The 21,908-nt window shown below is 56.9% G+C and overlaps 1 protein-coding gene across 10 annotated transcripts in view; it reads right to left on the bottom strand.

Moving 5' to 3' along the window:
- Positions 1 to 2,780: 2,780 nt before the first annotated feature.
- PTPRF (protein tyrosine phosphatase receptor type F) overlaps positions 2,781 to 21,908 on the bottom strand; it is a 364,428-nt gene continuing 345,300 nt past the window's right edge. For all 10 annotated transcript variants that reach the window (XM_082766651.1, XM_082766653.1, XM_082766649.1 and 7 more), the window contains 11 exons: positions 19,342 to 19,465; positions 17,434 to 17,609; positions 13,295 to 13,414; positions 12,286 to 12,440; positions 10,709 to 10,994; positions 8,674 to 8,852; positions 5,966 to 6,092; positions 5,656 to 5,781; positions 5,165 to 5,319; positions 4,556 to 4,691; positions 2,781 to 4,439 (listed from right to left, as the gene is read on the bottom strand). In XM_082766651.1, coding sequence (XP_082622777.1) covers positions 4,371 to 4,439; positions 4,556 to 4,691; positions 5,165 to 5,319; positions 5,656 to 5,781; positions 5,966 to 6,092; positions 8,674 to 8,852; positions 10,709 to 10,994; positions 12,286 to 12,440; positions 13,295 to 13,414; positions 17,434 to 17,609; positions 19,342 to 19,465 — 1,653 coding nt within the window. In that variant the 3' untranslated portion in view covers positions 2,781 to 4,370. The remainder of the gene's footprint in view (positions 4,440 to 4,555; positions 4,692 to 5,164; positions 5,320 to 5,655; positions 5,782 to 5,965; positions 6,093 to 8,673; positions 8,853 to 10,708; positions 10,995 to 12,285; positions 12,441 to 13,294; positions 13,415 to 17,433; positions 17,610 to 19,341; positions 19,466 to 21,908) is intronic.

Raw genomic sequence — 21,908 nt, 5'->3', positions numbered from 1 at the left:
AACTTTACAAGCCCAAACGGCAGCGTTGCTGAGAACAATAGAAGCCGGGGCTGTGGGGGAAGAAGTTTCCAAGTCGCTGTGCAGAACCAGCCCAGAGTTGTTCAGTGCTGCTGTTTCTTTCTTTAATAACTGTTTTGCCCTTGAAAACAACAAAAAAATAAAATTGGAGTCCCAAAAGGCAAAGTCTGGGGCAGTGTGTTATCTAGCATGGCTAGGAAGCAAGTCAGGCCTGGCCGGGCACAGCTTTGCTATAGGTACCAAGGGAATGCCTAAGAAAATAAAAAGAGCACAAGGGTACCTCGATGCCCATTAATTTACATTTGACCAGCTGCCCTGTACCTGCTGTCCCTCCTGCCAAACGGCTCGCTTTCTGCAGACATTGCCCTCTGCAGAGCTGGTTATCTGACTGCACTGGGGCTACCTCAGAAAATTAAGGCAGGGAAGGTTTTTGCTGGGAAAAAAGCAGAACACAACACAACAGTGCGAACTGCCCAGCTGCACTGCTCAGTGTCAGTGTGCTCAGTCTGAAAGAGAGGTTCCAAAGGAAAGAGGCCAAATTCCTCCTTCGTGCATTGCCTTGGGACCGCGCACTCAAGGATTGGCGCGCGGTAGTGCTGTGAATTCAGGCTGCTGTCGGAGGGAGGGAGGGAGTGACCTCAAACCGGTACCAAAGAAAATGGGGCAAAAAACACCAGCCAGGATAAATTCTTTTTGGCCAGGGAAAGCTGAGAAATGCAGACCAGGCACAGCAGTGCCAGGCATTGGCACAGGCAGCGTTTCTCATCTGCCAGGAGCACGCCACAAGCCTACGTGTTTGGGCTTTTTTTCCCCCTCTTTTGTGAGATTTGCAGAGGTAAATGGAAATAAACATTAAAGGAACAGGTAAATGGAAATAAATGTTAGAGGAACAAGAGCTTTCAAGCTGGTATGACTCCAACCCCCTTGGGCTGGCTTTAGGAGAGCAGTGTGGGCTTTGCGAGAGGAGGCTGGTGCAGTGGGACCTCCCCCACAGACAGCAGCTGTGTTGTGGCTCTCTGACCTCGCTGTCCTCCTGGGGACCATCCCCTTGCCAAGAAGGCCCATCCTTGCTCTTTAGGAGCCTCCTGGGCCTCTCTGTGCACAGAGCCTTTCTTGGCTCTGTGAGGCTGGCACGAGGCTTTTGGTTCTCCCCCTCTGCCTCTCCTCTTTCTACCCAGCCTCAAGGCACTGCCTGCCAGAAAGGTGCTTTGCATGTGGCAAGCAGAGAAGTGGAGCCTGCAGAGGAGGTGAATTGGGAGCGTTCTGTCCCCGTGTCTTCCCTGGGTTGGTTGTAAAAGGTTTGGGCTAAGACCAAGTTACCAAGAGGAGAAGGAAGCCCCGAGTGTTCTTGCAGGATGTGTGTGCAGATGTGGACGTGTGCTGACAACGGGTGTTTCCAGTGAGAGCAAGGCACCGCGCTGGAAGCCACGCAGGGACAAACGGCTTGAGCTGTGTGTGCGGCACTGCCTGGTCAGCGCTCAGCGAGCAGCACAACTGCGCGGGGAAAGCATCGCCACCAGCTGCTGCTCAGCGGCACAGCCAAAGCGTTCTGGCTGCAGCACAGGCAGGTGCTCGCTACCTGCTTCCCAGCTGGCTGGCTTCTGACAGCACAACGGTTATGGCACAGCCTCTTCCCTCCCCAAATGTGCCCACGTACGAGCAGCTGCGTGCTCGGCCATGCAGCCTTGCCATCGTGGGCCCTGGCAGCGCTGCAGAGCAGAGCTCCCCAGTGCCAGCAGTGCTGGCATGTGCCTGTGCACACACACACACACACACGCCTGCGCATGTGCTCTGCCTCACAAGGGCAGGAGCTTGCTGTGCCCTGGGACCTGCAGCCTCGTGTGGAGCTGCCCCACAGCAGAGTGAGAGCAGCTCAGCCAGCCTCGGGTCACCCCAGGTGGAAGTGCTGGGTTTGAACCAGTTGGGCGAGGGGGAAATGCTGCTTTGCATCGGGCGCCTGCTGAGGCATCAGTCTGACCCGGCAGGAAGCGTGACATGTCACAGCTCCAGCAAAGGCAGCGAGCAGCATGTAAGATACCTGAGATCACATCAGGAAAAGGCTCCTGAAGGATGGACAGGAGGTGGGGCCCCGTCCCGCGTGGCTCTGCCCCGTGCAGTGGGTTTTCCTTTGCACGCTTGTGCTGTGTCCAAGTGCTGCTCCCTAGCAGCTGGCACTGCCCTATTGTGGACATACGCAGGCAGGGCTAGGGCACATACGCAGAGCATGCGCAGCCACGCAGGGCACACCTGAATTGGTTTCACACTTGCACATCCTCCAGTGCTGCTCTGCACCCAGGGGCCAGGCAATGGTTTCACTGCTCAGCAGTGTCAGCACATGCACCTGTGCTCAGTGCCGCAGAACGGCATTACTGCAGCACCCCAGGAGGCCGGGAGCATCTCAGCCTCCTCCAGGACTCGTATTGCCCCCACCACCCACCCCACCAACCCCTCTCTTTCCTGCAAACCCACCAGCAGTCTGTCACTGCCCCAGTGCAGTCCCGCAGCCAGCCTGCTGGCAGGGAAGGGGATGAAGGTAAATACTTTTCTGATTAATAAGGATTAATAAGAGGCAGGAGAGCAGCTGGGCAGGGCAGGTCTCACGCCATGGGGACCCCGTGGGAGGTGTAGGGCATCTGTGGCTGGGGTGTGCCCGCAGGAAAGGACCTCTGCCAGCAGGCTGGGGAGCACGCCCACCACCGACAGACCCCGGAGCCTCCGCTTATTTCTGAACAAACAGACAGCAAAGCCAGCTTGTATGAAACCCGATTATTCAAATTTATTAACATCAAGAATTATGCAATGATGCTGTAGATTTTTTTTTTTTATTAACAAATAGAAAACAGACTGTATACAACAGTGACCCCTACAGCACTATGCATCCACAAGGTAAAAATGAATGTGTCCTCCAACATTACCAACCCTGGATTGCTGATTTCAACATAGCTTGGATTCTTAACATTCGGAATACATGTGATAATACAATTAGATACCCTTCCACCACCTTTATTCATAACTCAATGCACTTGAAAGAGGGCTGCTCACTCTGTCTTTAGTGCAAGCATGATATAATAAGGAGTATTAATATATAGTACCATTAAATTAAGTCCAGTAGTCTTGCCACATTGGTTCATTAGAACGTCCTGAAGTAGCAGAAAGTACAATATTCTAATGACTTTTAACATTTGCAGGATAGCAGAAATTATAGATACACCCAACCTCGGAAGCCATGTGTACTCCCCCTCCCCTCCCCTCCCCTCCCCTGCAGCACCCTGCTTCCCACAGGGAGCAGCCGGGGCTGTGCTCCTTGCCTTTGTCAAATGCTCCAATGCACCTCGTGGCTGAGAGGTGACAGGTGGCGCTTGCACGGACAGAACCGGGGGGCTAACAAAAGGGGCCGTGTCTCGCTGCTTCTGTCCCAGCCCTGGGGACGTGTGGGGCCCGCTCGCTCCTCCTGCCCCCTCCCCAGCGAGACACACAAAAAGGGGCTCCAGAGCCAGGAGCCCGGGGTTTCGGGTCTCTCATGAACAAGGCGACGACAACTCGCGTCGTGTCGGGATCTGCCAATACACACGGTCACTGGGTGGGTTTGACACGCGTCGTGATAGGACTGAACAGTTTCCAGCTGACAAACGGGACCGCTTCTCCAGTGACCCCGCATGCCCTCCCAAACCTACTCAGGAAAAAATGGGGGAAGGGAAAGGCTAAAAAAATAATTGGTAGCTTAGGTCCAGTTCCATGAAATTTCATATTCTACAGAGGATTTAAAAAGCAGCCTACAGGGAATGGAGCCGGGCAGGAACCACAAGCCAGCTGCTGCAAATTACCAAGGAAGCTGCACTAAAATGGGCAGAACCAGCAGTGACTGGGCTGAAATAAACACAGGGCGGTAAAAAATGTAAAAGCAAAAGGAAATTAAAAAAACAAAAACCCAACTCCCAAAGGTTTGGCGGGTCCAGTTCTGCCTCGGCAAAACATTAAGACTTGCAAAAAAATAAAAAATAAAGAGAGAGGAGATTATAAAAACCACTAGTAACTATTTTACATGTTTAAAAAAAAGATCCCATTCCACCCACCTAAAGCCTCGCTGTGAAATGCAGTCGCGTGAGACAGGGCGAGAGATGCACATGAGCAGAAATGCAGCCAGAGACTGGAAATGCTTTTGGAGTCAGATTCCCTCGTTTGGCGCTGGGGCGAAGTTCCTAAATGCCGTGGTCAGAACTGGTTGGCGTGGAGGTCAGCTGCCTGGGCAGCGCCTCGGTCTGTACAGAAGGACTGAGGAATGGGCGGCTCTGGCTCAGAGGGACCCGTCTCCACTCCTAGACATCCCCACCGCGACTGGAGGAAAGCACTAGTTACGTTGCATAGTGGTCGAAGCTGCCGAGATACTCCAGCGCCGCTCTGTAGCACAGCTGGTACTGGTCCTGCAAGGCACCGAGGGGGGCAGCGTGAGAAATGGGGACGCGAGGACATCGGGCAGCATCCAGAGACGTCGGCTCCCTTCTATTCTCCCAGCACTGCAGGGAGGATGGGCACTCACCTCTGTCTGCACCATGGCCGGCCGCTGCGTCCGCAAGGTCTTCACCGTCTGGAACATGTCCACCACCCCCTCGTAGCGCATCCTCTCCAGCACGATGCTGAGCGTGATGAAGACGCCTGTGCGCCCGACCCCAGCGCTGCGCAGGGGGAGCAAGAGGGGCAGTTAGAGACCCGCCGGCCTCAGCAGGGGCTGCCCTCCCTGCCCCGCTCCCTGGAGTGGTGCCAGTGTCCCCAGCTCGTGGACCATGGGACCTGCTCGGTGGGGCCAGGAGAGGCTGAAGGGACACTGCCACACAGAGCTGCCCTCTCGGCCCCATGGCACCCACTGATTCTGCCTCTGAGTGCAGCTGCTGTGGCACCATGGCCTGCCCAAAGATTTGTCCATGGAGCTACGCACCAGAATGAGCAGGAACTGGGCTCCTCTCATCACCTGGCAGAAATGTTGCCAATGATAAATATCCACCCATGGACATTGCCTTCTCCTCGTCCCCTGCTTGCCTCTTGCAGGGGGGATGTGAAGTGTGTGGGAGCTGCCGGGCTGAATGAGGCAGGGGCATCTCCACGGGCTCTCTGCTGAAGGCAGAGGTGGGTGCTGAGCCGTGCCACTCACCTGCAGTGCACCGTGATGGGCCCATCCTGCCCAAACTGCTCCTTGGTCTTGTGCACCTGCCCGATGAAGTCGATGAAGCCCTCTCCCGTCTTTGGCACGCCCTGCTCAGGCCAGTCTGTGAACTGGAACTGGCGGATGGTCCGCGACTGGCCGTCCTGGGGGGGAACAGGGGTGTTACACGGGAGCTGTGGGTGAGGGGACAGCGAGAGGCACTCTGCACACACAGACTCTCGCTGCAGGGGAGCCCGTGCTATAAACCTGGCCCCCGTGCACAGCGCCGGCAAGGCACGGGCTGGTGCTGATAGCGATCAGCGAGCTGCTCACTGGGCCCACACCGCTGGCAAGGAAGGAACTTGCGGTGAGAGGAGCAGCAGGCGCGGGGCAGCAGCCCCTCCTGCCTGCAGCGTTAGGCAGCTCCCTGCTTTTTGGTCCCTCCAGGAGCTGCTGTATGCTCCCCTGGCTGCCCAGGGCTGGGCAGAGGCAGCACTCACCCTGGCATCTGTGACCTTGAACTCGCGGAGGATGTACTGCGGCATGTTGTACTCCGCCATGGGGTCCACCACGAAGTACTGGTAGCGGGCGGAGCGCTCCGCGGGCCAGTACTGGTGGCACTTCTCCTGCGGATGAGGAGCACGGTGAGAAGTTAGCACCCACACCCTGCTGATCCTCCCTCCCACTCCCGGGGCTGTGGGACCACAAGGGCAGCCACAGACACCCCAAGGCTGGGGCGGGGTGTGCTGGGCGGTGATGCCCGCAGAGAGCAGCCCCGCAGCCCCCTCCCACCCCGTGCAGGACTCGTACCCGGCCCATCTCGCGCAGCTTTGTCAGCATCACCACGATGGTGGAGTTGTGCTCCCAGAGCATCCGCCAGAAATCCTCCGTGGTCTCGGCCAGCGGTCCCTGCGTGGCGATGTAAGCCTTCTGCTGCCTGTGGCAAACGAGACTGAGCTCGGACCAGCTCCCACAAGCTGGGGGGCTGGGGGAGCTGGAGGCAGTGCCCCGTGCTGCAGCAGACAGGTCTCCAGGGCTAGCCCCAGACACTGTGGGAGGGATGAGGCTGCCCAGCACGTGGCTTCTGAGAGCTCCCCACACACCTGGTGGGCACCACCAGGCACAGGATGCAGACAGGCTGCGAGTCCTTCCTGGCTGAGTGTCCCCGTTCCAGCCCCTCCCTGCTGCTCATCCCCAGTGCTGCTGCACCGAGCCCTTTTGGGAACCCAGGCCTGCCCAGGGGGCTGAAAGCACAGCCTGTGCTTGGCCACAGTCCCAGCTGCACCTCCTGCACGTTTACTCCCTGCAGCACCCACCTCCCCTCCCACGGCACGGGCAGGCACAGAGCAACCGAGTCAGGTCACCTTGAGCACGCGTACCACCTCATACCCAGGGCGGTGAGGAAACCACTTAATACCATAGTGCAAACATTTCTCAGCCAGCCAAATTTGTTCTGTTCCAGCAGAGCATGTCGCGGAGCACCCTGTGTGAGAGCAGCTCCTGTGTCCTGCGTGGCCCTGCCCCATCCCCAGTGACAGCACCCTCGGGCTGAGCACGCTCTGCCCCGCTCTGCCGAACCTCCTGACTCACTCGTGGAGTTATCCATCAGTGTCACACACTCTGTGTTGATGGAGCAGGGCATCACTGCTCGCTTTCCATCCTGCCCTAGGAACGGGGCAGCAGCACCTACCACAGCGAGATCTGGGCACTTCCCAGCTCCGTGCCCCGTGCAGGGGATGGCACGGCCATGGCAGCCCCAGGGGATGCCAGAGCATCGCCCTCGTTCACCCGCTGGGGAACAGGTGAGTGGGGCACGAGTGGAGCAGCTTAAAGGCTCCGGTGACTCTGAGAAGAGCCAGCTCCTGTGTTCTCGTCCTTTGGTCTGGGAGCACCCAGCCTGGCGCGATCCGTGTGCGGATCCTGGGGCTCGCTCCACCACTGCGGGGCGCCGGAGCCCGCAGGACGAGGGGCTGCATCCTCCCTCCCACCACACTTCAGCTCTCCGCCGGTGCTAAAAATTAATGAACGTGCTGCAGGACAGCTGTAATGTGCAGGATGAAGACAGGGGCTGCTTCAAGGTGGATTTATAAGACATCGTAAAAAGCAGGGAGTGGGTGTGCGCAACGGAACAAAAGAGCTAATAAAGATGCAGCATCCGTGATGCCTGCAGGACCTCGGGCCAACTGATCTCTGCAGATAACACCAGAGGAAGACTGCTCTGCTCAAAGGGAAGGACAGGAAGAGATAACTGCTCCTTGGGGACGGGGTAGGCAGCAGATGAAATGGTACCACCTGCTGCGCTGGCACCCCCCTCTCTGTAGCATCAGCGAGTGGCAAAACCAGCATCCGTCGGCTCCAGAGCTGTGACACGGGGCTGCAGCTCTCCTGCCAGACCCCGAGCTGCACAGCTCCCAGCCACACAGGCAGGAGGGAAACGAGGCTGCAGGGACAGCTTTTCTCCAGCCCCTTCCTCCCACCCCATTACTCTGTCCCACCCTGAGGGAGCCTGGCTTGCTGTGGTCTGGCTGTGCTGAGAGATTCCCAGAGTTGCTCCCTGTCCGCGCCCTGCCTCCTCTCACCCCTGCACAGGACTTCCCTGGGAGCCCTTCCTGGGCTCAGCTGCTGGAGCAGGGAAGGAGGCACGGAGCTGCTGGGCAGGCAGCGCTGACACCTGCTCCCTTTGGCACTGCTCATCGCTCCTGGGAGGCCACCAGCCCGTCGGCAGCGTTTGGGCAGTGACACACTGGAGCAGGACCTGCTGCATCCATCGCTGCATCCCCTGCTCCTGCGCGGGGTGACCCTGCTGCAAGGGTGCACAGAGAGACACAGGAGCGAGTCCTGTATGTGCGTCACTGGGATTTGGTCTGGATTATTGGCCAGGGACTGGCTGGGAAGGAGATGTGGCCACCGGGCTGTTCTCCTGCATTCCTTTCTCCTGGCACTTAGCATCAGAGAATACATGTATGCTGCCAGCAGTTAGATACAGAAACTCTAAATATTATTGCCCTTCTAGATCTCAAGTTGTGCTTTCTAAAAGGTATCCTGGAGAGCAGAACCCAGCGATGGGCTCTCCAGTATCCAGCATCAGCCCCGTCTGAGGTTCCACAGACCCCCCAAAATCAAGGTGTGGGTGAATGGGCCTTGGGCTCCTGCCTGGATCAATGCAGCGTGAGCATGCTGCTACCCCTGGTTGCTGCAGCTAACGAAGGGGATGGGTTTGCATTAGATGCTGCAGATGTAAAATGGAGTTGCCTACCAGAAGGTCCTGTAAAACACCGCAGGAGCCAGCCAGCACAGCCTCCTGCCCCAGCCATGGGGGCATCTGTCTACAGCAACACAAGCGAGCCTGGCAGCCCTCACTCACTAGCGGTCTTCACACATCGTAACTGAAGCTTCTGAGAGGACAGAGACTGACAAAATGCAGCACGATGATCCTCAGCCTGCTTCCAGGCAGCCAGGCCCAATCTGTGGCAAAAGGGAGAAGGCAGCCCTGCCCTGGTTCCTACGTTGGCCCTTACCTGTACCCGTCTATGAAGCTGGCGTTGATGTAATCGGAGCCCTCGACGCCCCGGATGGGCTGCAGACAGACTCTTGTCAGCTCGTATGGCATGATGTTCACGAGGCGGTTCTTGAATTTGTTGCATGGGAGGTTGGCACTGATGAAACGTGAGGTATGTGCTTTAGAGTTGGCCAGCAGCTGCAGGGGGAAGAGAGACGTCAGACCCCGCTGGGCACACAGCAGTCTGGGGTGAAATTGGGACCCCAGCAGCAGGCCTGGCAGGGGCCCCCTGGCACAAATCCACATTCCTTCCTCTCACCGAGGGACATCCCCCGGGGACTAGATCCTTCTGGGCCAGATGGAGGGCTGTGCCTCTGTGAGGAGGCAGGCTGCACCTGGCCGCTCTGTCTCACACTAGGTCGGTCTGCTTTTCAGTGCCGTGTCTGCTGTGGCACCCCTAGCTACGGCACAGCCTTCTGCTGGCTTTCGGTGCATGGCTGCACGTGACAGCAGTTCCCCTCCAGGAAGCAGCACGGGGAAACAATCGGCGCAGCCCTGAAGCTGCACGTAGGGGAGCAGAGACCCGCACGCGCTCTCTGACCCACGAAGGCCAGCACATGAGGCCGTGCCCCTCGCTGAGCCAGAGACACGGGCTTGGTGGCAGCAGAGAAGGAAGGCTTTCCATCTCCCAGCACTGTCTTGCTATTTACTTCTCATCCCAGAAGAACCCAAGAGAAATGTGAGAACTGTGACATATTTAGGCAAAGATCTATTCTGGGTTACTGCGAGACATTTTATGATTTTATGGTTCCCTTTGAGCCCTGTAAATTGGAGTCATGGTAAATGTGTTACTTAGATCTGCTGGCAGAGACATTCAAACAGAAGTATCCTTTTTTCTTTTTTTTCTCCAAGACTCTCCTAGCATTCCCCGAGCCACCTTTCCCTCTGTGCGTGGCAGCTGGTCCTTGGCTACAGGAGGACAGGGGCCTCTTTGGGAAGCGATGCAGCCCCATGAGATCCTCCTGTATCCTGCTCCCTAAGGTTTCCCAAGCAGTGGACACTGCCAGGGCACAGAGTGGGGACAAATGTTACTGCTTTTTTAGAATAGAGTTACCAGAGCTGAGCCTAATTCTGTGGCAGCCTTGGGAGGGCTTTCAGAGCAGGTGCCACCACGAGGAGGTGACACCTTCCTTGCTCTGCAGAGGCACCTCTACTGTCTCACGTCCAGGGCACCAGCACCTCTGCTGACCACAGGCCAGAGCTGCTCAGTTTTTCCCGGTTTATGCAGAAAGTCAATATTTTGCCTCACCTGCTCCTTTGCCATTTGGTGGGAATTCCCGGGGTGAGGCTGTATTGCTGCAGTTCATTTCACAGCCTGCATGGTCTGCTAGCTCCCTGCATGAACTATATTCCCCTGCATGAGTTCACTGGACTAACGCACCTCACCTGAGAACATGAACAGTTACCAGAGCTCGTTTCCATCTCCAAGGCTGTAATAAATATTTGCAGCAGGCAGTCTCAGATACGGATAGCAAAATGAGGGCACGGCTTCTTAAAAGCAGTATGTCTTAAAACACTGCTTTCACCAATTCCAGCCACTGAGGCTCGGTGTCTAGGTGGTTAAAAGATAACAGAGCTCAGCATTGAAGAAATGAGACTATAAACGTCTCACATATTTAAATTGGAGCCGTTTCCAGACAAGTTGTTCACAGTAACATCAATTATCACTAACACGATCTGCATCTGATTTCAGATGCAGCTCCTGCTGCACAGTGAACCTAGAGCAGAACGTGCTGCTGTGAACTGCGCATCCATCTGCCTTTTATATTCTCCCCAGAAGCTGCCAATCCAGGGGGGGACCACGGCTGACACGAGCTTTACAATTCAAATGTACTTTAAATCACTGCCTACCTGGTTTAGAAACACGTAAAAGAGTAACTGCCTGTAATGAGCCGTCTCTCTCCTCTCCCAGCCCCTGGACGAGCGTTTCAGTGGGGCTGTGCGGACACACACAGGGCCCCAGGGAGGGGGGCTGCTGGGGCGCTGTCACCAACCTTGAATTCCAGCTCCATCGCAGTGACGCTCTCGCCTGGCGGCACCTGGGTCAGCTTCTGGATGTGAGCGAAGAGGTTGCGTGCAGGCACCTCGGTATTGCCGCATGTGGCTGCTTCCAGCAAGGCCTCGTGGATGAAGATGTACTGGTCCTCCGTCTGCACCATGTAGTTGCGCTGTGAGCGCATGCACGTCACGTGCCCGTAGATGTCCACGGTCTTCTCGTGCTTCATCCGCTCCAGCATGGCGTCGATGACAATGAAGCACCCAGTTCGGCCCACGCCGGCGCTGCGGGAACAAAGCACGAGGCCTGAGAGGATGCCGTCCCTCACGGGCACCAGGCGAGCTCTGCTCTCGTGTAGGAGAGCACCCGGATCTGGAGCAGAGAGAAGGCTGCTCCCCACGTTGCGGGCTAACGAGCTGAGCCCCAAACAAGAGGTGACAGGAGAAGCAAGAGAGAGTAGCAAGGGAGAGCATGGGAGGCTACTCAGCCCTTCTGCTGTGCCTCTCTCCCTGAAGGAGCAGAAAGGACACGGTGTCACCCTGCTGGTGCAGTGACAGGGAAGGAGAAATGAGTTTGACAGCCAGGAGAGTGACAGCATACATGTGGAGCTGGAAGACGTGAAGTCCAGGCTGGGCTCCAGCACCAATGAAACCCATAAATTTAATGTCTGATTGTTCCTTAACCTGGGTCACTGTTCCCTAACCCATAAAACGAGGCCAGCCAGCCCCAGAGGGGAAAGCAGCAAGGTGAGGTCATGCATTTCTATGGCAAGCCCTTCACTCAAGCACTGGAAGCCTCTCTGCATCTGCTGGAAGGGCAGCAGCGACCCCCAAACTTTTCACCAGGAGAGTGAAAACAACAGACACGCTGTCACGGCATGTAAACACAGGCAGAGATACGGAGCTAGACATTTCCTCATTTATGGTGCAAGTCAGATCCTTAACAGGGCCTTAATATAGCTTGTTTGTGTGTTAATTATATCCCACTCCCATCTGAAACAGAGCATGAAAGAAGAGCATTAAGCACTGCTGGTAAGGCGTATGCCGGAACAGCAATGATGGAGTGGTTTGTTCAGTAATAGTCCCCACTCGGCTGCTGGAGATAAATCTTGCCTGGATAGGATGCTGAGCCTTAGCAGACTAATATTTTTGCTTAAAGAGCTCCCTTTCTACCCCGCTAAAGAGTTCTACTGTAAATACTGTGTATAAATGTTGGTACAGGTCACTGCACGCGTGTCTGTCAACGATGTGCCTCTGAAAGGTACCACCTACTTACACTGGGCTCAGATCACTTCATCTTCAAACTGCACTTCCATTTTTGCAAGAAAACCTGTGTTCTGGGACTCTCTGTACAGCAGTGCTGTTCAACCTGACATAGCAGAAGCAACACAACCTTCACTGCTGGATTGCCATTGCTAATTGCCAATCTGTTCCCAGCCCAAGCACGTGGTGCCGGTTACACTGCCGTGAAACCTTCCCGCAGGACCAGGAGGTGCCACTTCCAGGGGGACAGGGCAGAGCTCCTGCAGCCAGAAGGCAGGAGCCCAGGTGCAGCTTTGTGAACACGCCGTCCTACCTGCAATGGACAACCATGGGCCCGGCATCGGGTGGGTTACAGGCCTTGACCCGTCGCAGGAAAGCTAGGATCGGGGTAGGGTATTCTGGCACCCCGTGATCGGGCCACGCCATGAACTGGAACTGCCGCAGCTCTCGCTTCTCGCTGGAGCCATTCTGTTGAGGACAGAGAAAAGCTTCCATGTGAGGACAGTATCACCATAGGAGGGGCACCCGCTGCTGGGGTAACGAGGTATCCAACCGGCCGGGTAACAGCAGGCATTTAAGGCTGTGTGTGATCACACATTTATTGGGGTTTTGCCGCTGAGAAGTAGGAGGCAAAATATAGGTTCCTTGCAAGGCCTCTGCATGGATGCTCTGAGGAAAGCAGCAGAATGGCTCTGAGCAGTGGAGCAGATGGACAGGAAGGTGAACGAGCCATGAGTCTCCCCACCCCTCTGCACCACGGCTCCCTGGGATGGCCGATCAGCACCACGCCTCCAGGGCTGCCCTGCGGAGCCTCAGGGGGTGAGGGATCTGTGCAGCAATGTGGGAGGACTGGCTGGGTGAGCGCTGGGGACAAGATGCCTTCCTGGGGTGTGAGCAGGCCCCCAGCACGGCAGGGCCGTGCTCTGAGGCCGTGCACAGCCTGCCTGCACTGCTGTGCCATGCTGCTGCTAGCGCTGCCTCTGGGGATTGCCCAACACTAATGAGGTACGCAGCAGGCAGGAGAGAAGGGCACACACCAAGGGCAGCACGGCTCCTCCATTTGCATTATTAGTGACAGCAGCACTAAAAATCCCCTGCCTCCCGTGTTGTCCATCTAATGGGAGGCCAGCTGTTACATGCACACTCGCCAGAGGCAAGTGTGGCCTCTGCTCGGGGGCCCTCCACAGGGTCTGAGCGCCTACATTAGAGCATCAGGTGTCCTGGCCAAAATCTGACAGCGGCCAGATGCACCCGAGGAACAAGCAGCTGCCTCTGCCTGGGGCCACGCTGCAGCCCCAGGAGCAGCCCAGCCCGTGCCATACCTTGTACAGGGCAAAGGTCCTGACGGTGTAGGTCGCCAGCTCGACTGTGTCCAGCAGCGTGACCTGGATCATCCCGTAGGTTTCTGTACCCCGGCTCGGCCAGTACTGGTCACACTTCACCTGCAGGGAGGAGAGGAGAAAGGGTCAGTGCTTGGCTGGGGCCTTTGGGGTGAGAAAAGGATGGATGTGGAAAAGAATCACCGTGCAACGGGTCCCAAACACCCCTCCTCTCCCCCTCCCGACCTTCACAGCTCCTGCTGCAAGCCTGCTTGGCAGACAGCCCCAGTACATCCCCAGGGCCCCAGCCCTCCTGCTCCTTCCTCTCCCTGTGACTCCCTCCCTGCTCACCTGCTGATGCCCTCCTCCTCCTCCACTATTCACAGCTCAGCATTTGCAACTGACTCCTTCGGCTTTCTCCTCTCCAGCCCTGAGCTCCCTCATTTAATTTGGCACCCTGAGCTCCCGATTTCATCTGGCACCTGGCTCCCACCCCGCGGAGCCGCAGCGCCCGGCTGACAGCAGGAAGACTTCATTCCCACCCCTGTGCACTGCACCGAAAATGGTTTCCCGCCCTAGGAGAGAGGAGTGAATGGAAGATCATCTGTGCTTGTCAAGGAATAGTAAACTTAATTATTAGCCGAGCGTGTTTACAGGGGAACGTGTGGGAAGGCAAACAACAGGCTTAATTAGAAATCAATGAACTTCTGCCTTTTAATTGAAGGCACTTTAAGCACTGTGGGGCTTGCGAGAGCGAAGAAGCCACATCCTGCACTCCGCCTGGTTGCCGGAGCACCGTAGCCTGGGGTCAGACGGATGCATCTGCCCCTGCTTTTTGGGGTCTGCACAAGTGCCCGGAGTGGGGCTGCCCGCTGGGTGCCCGGCGCCTCCTGCCCTCCATCTGCTCTGCTGCCTTGGCTCTGTGCTCACGGCGTGGCCGGCCCCGTGCGCATCTCTGGAGGGTTCTCCTCCTCGCCTGGCACAGAGCAGCACATTATTTTACGCTGACTGGCTGCAGAGCCAACAACTCGAGGTCACAGACCTTCTTTCACAGCTAAACTCATCCTGTCCTCGTGAGCGGGTGGCAGCTGCAGCCGCATCCCCGGCCACCTGAGCTTGCCTCTTCCCGTTTGAGGATGACGTGACCCCTTTCTAGAGGCGGTGGGGGGACAGAGGGGCAGCCACTTGCCCCGTCTGTCCCCCCTGTGCTGGCCTGCCCCTTGCTGCAGCTTGCAGGGAACGTCCCCGAGGCTGACCCATGCCATGGGGACAGCAGTCCCCTCCTGCCACCCACGCACCACGGTGCCGTGTGTGCTTGAGCACAAAACAAACTTCAGAGGAGTTCCCTGTGAGGGATAATAGCAGCGCCCGGGCTGGTAATTGAAAATTATTTATTCATGACCAGATAAGAGTCAGTCACATTTTCTGCCAAATTTACCCATAATGTTTATGCCCCATTTTCAAGCTCTGTAAATTTTATGCTGAAGCCGATGCACTGTGGCACTACAGCAGATAAGAGATGTTTTCTTCTGGCGGTGCTTGCTTCTCATTAACTTAAGGAGCACGGTAATGTCCTCAACAGCCACTTATGGCAGCTCTGCTGAGTGCTTCCTGTCCCTCCCCTTCGGTGCCCTGTGCCCAAGAGCAGCCGGGCACCTCTCCTCGGCTCGAGAGCTCTGCTCTGCTCCTGGCCTGACTCACAAGATCCAAATGGCACCGAGGGCTGGAGCAGGACCTGGCTGCCAGCGTCCCCTTGCCCCAGATCCCCTGGCTGAGCACCCCTCTGCACCCCTGCCTGGGGACACGGAGCCCCACGAGATGTTACAAGCTGGGGATGGCTGCTCAGGGTCGGGGCTGGGACAGAAGGAGCCTGGAGCTGCTCGGGGAGACCTCCCTCCTCCACCCTGCTCTGTCGGGCTCTTGAGGATAGCCCAGGGAGGGAGAAATCCTGCTTTAATGCCTCTGTCGTGCAATGCGCCCCAGCTGGGACACGCCATGCTCGCAGCTCCGGGAAAGCTAATCTACAATGTGTGTTTCTGAACTGCCACCGAATGATTCTGAAACTGATTGTAAAGCTTTGAAGGCAGCTAAATTGCACAATCCAGCCATTTCTATCCTTTATGTGCCTCTCGCTTTGTGAAAACATGAAAAAGGGAGGATGATTTGGACCATCAAGCCAGCTGAAATTGCAGACCATAAAAGCTGATGCTCTTTAAAGATTTTTTCCCCCTGCAGCTCAGGAGCCCTTTAAAGCAGTGTCACCCCCACAGGGCTGCAAAGCTTCTGCTGGTCCTGGTTGGCTTATCTGCAGGCAGCACTGCCGAGAGGGACAGGAGAGCTCACCTGGGAAGGAGGCAGAGCCTGCCCTGCGCTGGGCACCTCACCACGCGGCCCCGCTGCCCCCTGCAGCTGCAGACACAACCCTGTGCCTGCTCTGAAGGCCCTGGACAAGGGGACTTTCCAAGGTCACCCATGGTAAAGCCTGCAGCTCTCCTCAGGGCTCTGGTCACCCCCTGCCCGTGACAGGGTCTCCCAGCCTGTCCTGTCACCAGAAGACTGGACCCAGCCCCGCCACACGCACCGTGTTTGGGAGAGAAACCAATGCTGCAGAGGTCATTAGGGGATGACACGACGGGAGTGTGCTGGGGGGAGATAATGCACAGCTCAGCAGCACAGACATGTCAGGCAAAGACAAGTGCCTGGGGGGTCGAAGGGAGCTTGTTATCTTGGAGGAACACGCACCTTGGAGTGCCTTCGCACAGCCCAGCAGCCCAGAAGTTGAGTGAGTCAGGACTCCGGGCATGGATTTGCTTGGCAACCTAAAAGGGCTTTTCCTTGCACTTCAAACATATGCTCCAGACTGAAATGGGGAATCACAAAGTCCCTGAATGATTCCTCACTGAAGAGAGTGAACCATCAGCACCTTCTGGTCTTGCTCAGCCCATTTGCTGGGAAGGCAGTGCTGCGCATTTTTACCCCCTGGGTTGGGTTGGGGAGGGTGAGAGCCATGGGGTACAGGAGTTTGGGAAGCACAGCACAAAGCTGGGCTGCATCTCTAGAGGCAGCTCCTCTCCGAGGAGCACTGGTTTCCCTGCAGGCTGTAGGGCATTTGCAGAGCCGGGGAAGCCCGTGAACAAAGCCTATTTTCAAGCAGGCAGGAAAAGCAGATCTGTTTTGCCATGGTGATCTGTTGCTCCAGCTGCTTCCTTGCAGCCAGCGTGGGCTGGGACACCCCTACCAGCATTTTGGTGCCGAAGCTTTGAAACGGAGGGAAAGCGTGCGGGCAAAAGTTTCAACTAAACCCAAACTTGACAGCTTCTGCTTCTCAAGAACGATCTTATTGGGCTAAAAATAGCCAGTGCTTCACAGCTTGAGCGCACAGCCCCTTCTCCTGCTGTTGGCATGGCAACGCTAAAATATTCTGCAAGCACAAATGCTCACCACTAAAATTTTACTTTTAGGAACACGAGAGGCAGACGCTGCCTCCTGCTTGGGCAGCCTTTGCCCAAAGGGCGCATCTGGGCACGGGAGCACGTTGGTCACAGCACAGGAACTGCGGCCTCAGGGGCTGAGCTCTGTCGCGAGCCACCACCCACGGTGAGGGCTCCTGCTCTGCTCCTTCCTCTCCACCTCGCGCCCTTCCCACGGCTTGCAGGCAGCTTTGCATTTATTACATCAGAATATCTAATCTTGGCAGCACGAGCCCATCGTTTATACATGTTGTCGTTGGACAAGGCACAAATTAGCCTTCTCAGTGCAGCGAGACCCCGTCAGCCGTTCCCTGCATCGCCAGAGCGCTGTCACTTCGGGATGCTGCCGGTACCACCCACCCGCTGCAGCTCTCGGCCTGTGGGATGCAGCCCCCGGGCTTTCAGAGCCTGTCAGCACTCCCTCCACAGAGCTCTCCTCCTTTGGCACGAGTGATGTGGGCAGGGAAAGGCTGGATGGGTGTGCACAGACATTTGGGCACAGCAGAGGCTGTCGGGTACCACAGTGACAAGGCTTTGCCACCCTTTTGCCCCACAGGGAGATGCTCCCAAGGACCTGCCTCTCCCTGGGCTCCTTCATGCCATGCACTGCTCCCACCCCTCTCTCCTGCTCATGCTGCCAGCTCCAGAACAGCGAGGAAGCACAGACTGTACCCTGGACTTCTCCTCCAGCCTGGTCATCATGACTATCGTCGCTGTCCTCTGCTCCCACACCATCCTCCAGAAGTCGCTGAGGGTTTCTGGCAGGGGTCCCTGCGTGGCGATGTAGGCGTTCTGCTTCCGATAGCCGTCAATGTAATTGGCGTTGATGTAATCACTGCCTGGGACCCCTGAGGAGAAAAGAAAAGGACAAAGTGTTACTCCGGAGACACCCCACAACCCTGCGCCTATCACTCTGCTGGGTCCTGCAGGCAAAGGTGGATATGTTCACAGGGCTCTTAACATGTCTCCTTTACAGGGTGTGGCCAGCATCTCTCGCAGGGTCCCTGCAGAGGACAGGGATGGTGCCTGAACAAAGGAGAACCCTTTGTAGCTACCACATTAATGCAACAATCAGGCAGAACCAAAGCGGAGAGACAGCTGCCACCCGCACACAAAGGGAAGTTCACAGGCAGGAATATTAAGGAACTCGTTTGGCCCCAAGCAACTGATTGAAATAATTGTCTTAAATTCACCAGCTATTTGTTATGGTCCTAGAGCACCTTTCAGAACGAGGCTGCTTCATTTGTTTGTCTCTGTTTGCAGGGGATGTCGGGCAAGGGATGTCCTCCTGCCCCTCCTGCAGGGACCAGCACCCTGGAGGAGCCAGAGACCTTCCTCCCACCGCCCCCCGGACCCTCCTCGGGGTGAGACCCTCCCTGCTGCCTGCTGGCAGAGGCTGCTCCAGCTCTTGCCCTGCCTCCAGCACCTTGAGGAAAGGATTTTCCTGTAAAGGCCTTTAAAATGCAAACACACAGTTACTAAAATGAATGCGGCAAAGCACGGGCCTGGGGCTGTGTTTCCAAACCCCAATTCAGCACGGGCTGCCTGGCTGCCAGGAGGGGAAGCAGCAGGAATCTCCTTGTCCCCCAAGGAGAGGGCATCTGCATTTCATTAGAGGAAGGAAACAAAGCTGGGGGGCTCCCCCTCGCCCTTTTGTCCTGGGCATTTATTTTTTTTTCCTGCAGGTCTCAGCAGCCTCCAGCAGCAACAAAGCACAGCTTGGGGAAGCAGCAGCAGCCAGGCCTGGCAGGGCACTTGGGGAACACAGACACCACTAACAGCAACCGAGTCATGCTGGAAAAGAGGGACTGTCCCCCTTGTGCTCACCCCACAGCTGCCTAGTTAAGGGGGTTTGCCCGTGATCCTGCACCCCAAGGCTTTGCATCACTACTGCTGCCAACAGGTCCTGCTGTGAGGGACCACCTAGACCTCCCCCTCCTCCCCTAAAGGATCAGTGGTGCATTAGCATTAGAAAAGACACTTCTATCCCAAGGAAAAGGATGCCAGTGGCTGCAGGACCACCTGTATGCAAAGCCAGTCTCTTCCCCAGGCAGGGGGGGCACCGAATTAGCTGCATCTTCCTCAGCACCCACGAGCAGATGTAGGTGTGATGCGCAGGGCTGGGTGCTGACTTACAATGAGGATGGGTGAGCCTGGGTTTCGGTACCTGCCCTCCAGCTCCTCTGCACGCACGGGGACTGCAAAGCAGGCACTGAAAGCAGGCGTTAGCCCTGGCCCCACAGATGTGCAGCATCCTGTGGTGCTGGCTCTCTCGGTGCTGTGAACACCAGGGCCCAAAGCATCTCCCACCAAGCAGGGGGACATGTGAGCCTGATGTCCCAGGGGAAGGGCACCCTCAGCTCTGGGTGTTACTTTGCACAAACACCAACAAGATCTAGGGGAAGATGCTGGCCCTGCAGCCACGCTGGGGTGGGGGCTGCAGGGCCAGCAGGCCCTTGACCTGCTTCCAAGCACCTCTTGGTGCTCAGTGTTTCTCAGTGTTTGCCCCTGCTTGACTGAGAACAGGAAAAGGGATGGTTCCCTGCCATTCGCTGGGGTGCCCACCCTGGCACCACTTACCATCGATGGAGGTCAGGATGACACGCGAGTGGTCATACGCGATCACGTTTGCATAGCGGTTTTTGGGCTTGTTCACTTCCAGGTTGGAGTTCTCCCAGGTGAACTGCTGCCCGGGATCGATGGACTGCGGAGAGAGGGGGAGGGAGGCAGGAGTGGTTAGAGCCGAGCAGGATGCTGCAGCACACACGCGTTTCAGCCAGGGCATTTCCCCGAGTGCCTTTCCCCAGGCCAGACACACCTGCCTTGGCTGTCCCGGGCCACTTTGTCGAGCCAGACCACACCAAAACCCCGTCCCCGGTGGAACCTGCCTCCAGCAACCTGCATGCAAAGCAGCCCCTCGCTGGGGCAGCCCTTGGCTCTTTCTGTGTGCTCATCCTTTCCTCCAGAGCTACCCATCAGCAGAAGCTTGGTCTTGTGCCAGGGCTCCACAGGGACCTGACTGCGCAGTTCTTGACCTAGAGGTTTTATGAGATGTTGAACTGCAGTCTCCTGAAATATAGCAAGCCCTGGGTATCTGCTGCCCCGGGAGCTTTGGGTATTAGTGTCCTGCAACACAGCTGAGGAGCTTCTGCCAGGGAATAGTCATGAAAATTGATAGGTTACTATCCACTGCTCCAGCTACTTATGCAATGTAAACATCTCTCGTTTGAGTTAATAGAGTGACAAGGAGCTATAAACCTGGAGAACAGACGTGGTTATAAATCTTGGCCTGAGGCCTGCACGCCGTGCATCTGCCTGAGAAGCGCACATCCCGATCCCGCACCCCGGCCTCGCACACCCCGCGCTTCCCCCTCAGGCCAGGGGCTGGTGCCTGCACCTGGGCGCCTGCCCGGCTCCTGCCCAGCCAGGCGGCCTTGTCCCAAAGCTTCTTGGCATCACGGCTGGTGCACAAAGGCCAGGGAAAAGGGCCTGTCCCAGAAGCACCTCCGAGACGGGATGGCCCCTGGTGAGGGGCAGGTGAGGCACCCGCTGAGGCAGCTGCCTCGTGCAGGGACTTGCTCTGCTCACACAGCCTGGGGCAGGCACCTACAGCAGGAACCAGTCATCCCATTAATCCCCCCCACTGGTACCAGCACAGGCAAAGCCTCTTTAAAACCCACACTCCAGCTCGGGGCCCCTGAAGCTCTGGCAGCCCACAGGCATTGAGTAAGCAGGCCGGGGAAGCACCGCGTGCTCTCCTCTGCAGAAACCCACGTCCATCGCCTGGCACAGAGCCACGGCCGGAGGGTTCTCCAGCAATAAAACACCCCCGAGTCAGCCAGCTCCGGCTCGGCCGTGAGCAGAAGGCTGAGCTGGGAAGCACAGCTCCCTGACCGGGCTGACCTGCACAGTCCCCTCTGTCCCTCTGCTCGGCACCATCAGCCACCATCCACGCACGGGGTGACACCATCGCTGTCCTCTGCTCTCCTGTGCCACTGGGCAGGCACTTCCCACCCCAACCCAGCTTGGGTACAGAGCTCGGGCACTGCTCTGATGGCTGTGCCAGCCCTGAGGGCACGGGCTAGCACCGTGCCAGGTGGCAGCCGCCTGTCCCCAGGCCACCGTCCTGTCCTGCAGCAGCACGTCGTCCGCAGGCGGGGAGGCCAGCGCTGACGGAAACACACAGGAGGATGTGACATCACAGAGATGCTAATAGGTAGTTTGGGAAATGTAGGATGTAAATAGACATTTCCCACAGAAAACCTGTAATTTTCTATTATTAGTGTAATAAGCAGGCAGCAGCAGCGCTCAGAGGCGCTGCAGCAGGGACGGGAGGAGCGAGACTGCAAGTGCCGCTCCTGGCTGGGAGCCCACGGCCCCACACGCTCCTCAGTCCAGGCACAGGAACCCCGGTGCCTCTCTGGGGCACTTGGGTCCAAACCTCCTGGAACGATGCTTCGGCTGCCGAGGAGCAACAGAAGAAAGCAGCAGCCTTACCTGCACCCTGGGAGCACTTGCCCAGCGCTGGGCACAGGTGGGCGCTGGGGCCAGCCCTCCCTTTGCAGCAGGGGCAGGCAGAGCTGCGCGCACTTGTTGGTGCTCAATCCATGCTGCAAACCTCTGCCAAAAGGCTGCAGGGCTGCCCACGCTGCGGGGTGCAGCCAGCTTCTGCCCAGCAAGCTTGAGTCCTGCCACGGTGGTGGAAAGGGTTTTTTCCTCGGGGAGACAAGGCTGCCAAGAGCCCCCAGAACCGAGGAGAGGCATCAAGGTGCTGCCATTAGGGTTAATTGCTTTGATGTGCAATGAGGATGTGCAGAAATGGTCTAATCATCATCAGCCTCTTAAGAGGGCAAACAGGTGAGAAAGTCAGAAGTAATACAGCACCTGAGTGCAAAGAGGGTCTAATTAAATACTCCTGCAAATTAGTGACTCATTTAGAAGTAAAATGATTTAATTTAAACTCTGGTGATGAATTAATGTACACCTGTTCCCCCCTTTAAGGCAAACAAATGAGTAAATAAACGGGAGGCTGATGGGCTGCTTGGAGAGCAGTTGAAGCCCATTACGTGGAGCAGCAGTTGGCAACTCTTGTGCCATCTCCACTTGATGCTCTGCAACCCCGGTCTATGGCAGCACTGCTGTTTCCC

The sequence above is a fragment of the Aythya marila genome, assembly GCF_965140915.1.
Source record: "Aythya marila genome assembly, chromosome: 8".
In the NCBI taxonomy this organism is placed as follows: domain Eukaryota; kingdom Metazoa; phylum Chordata; class Aves; order Anseriformes; family Anatidae; genus Aythya; species Aythya marila.
This window is presented reverse-complemented; position numbering and strand designations above follow the sequence as displayed.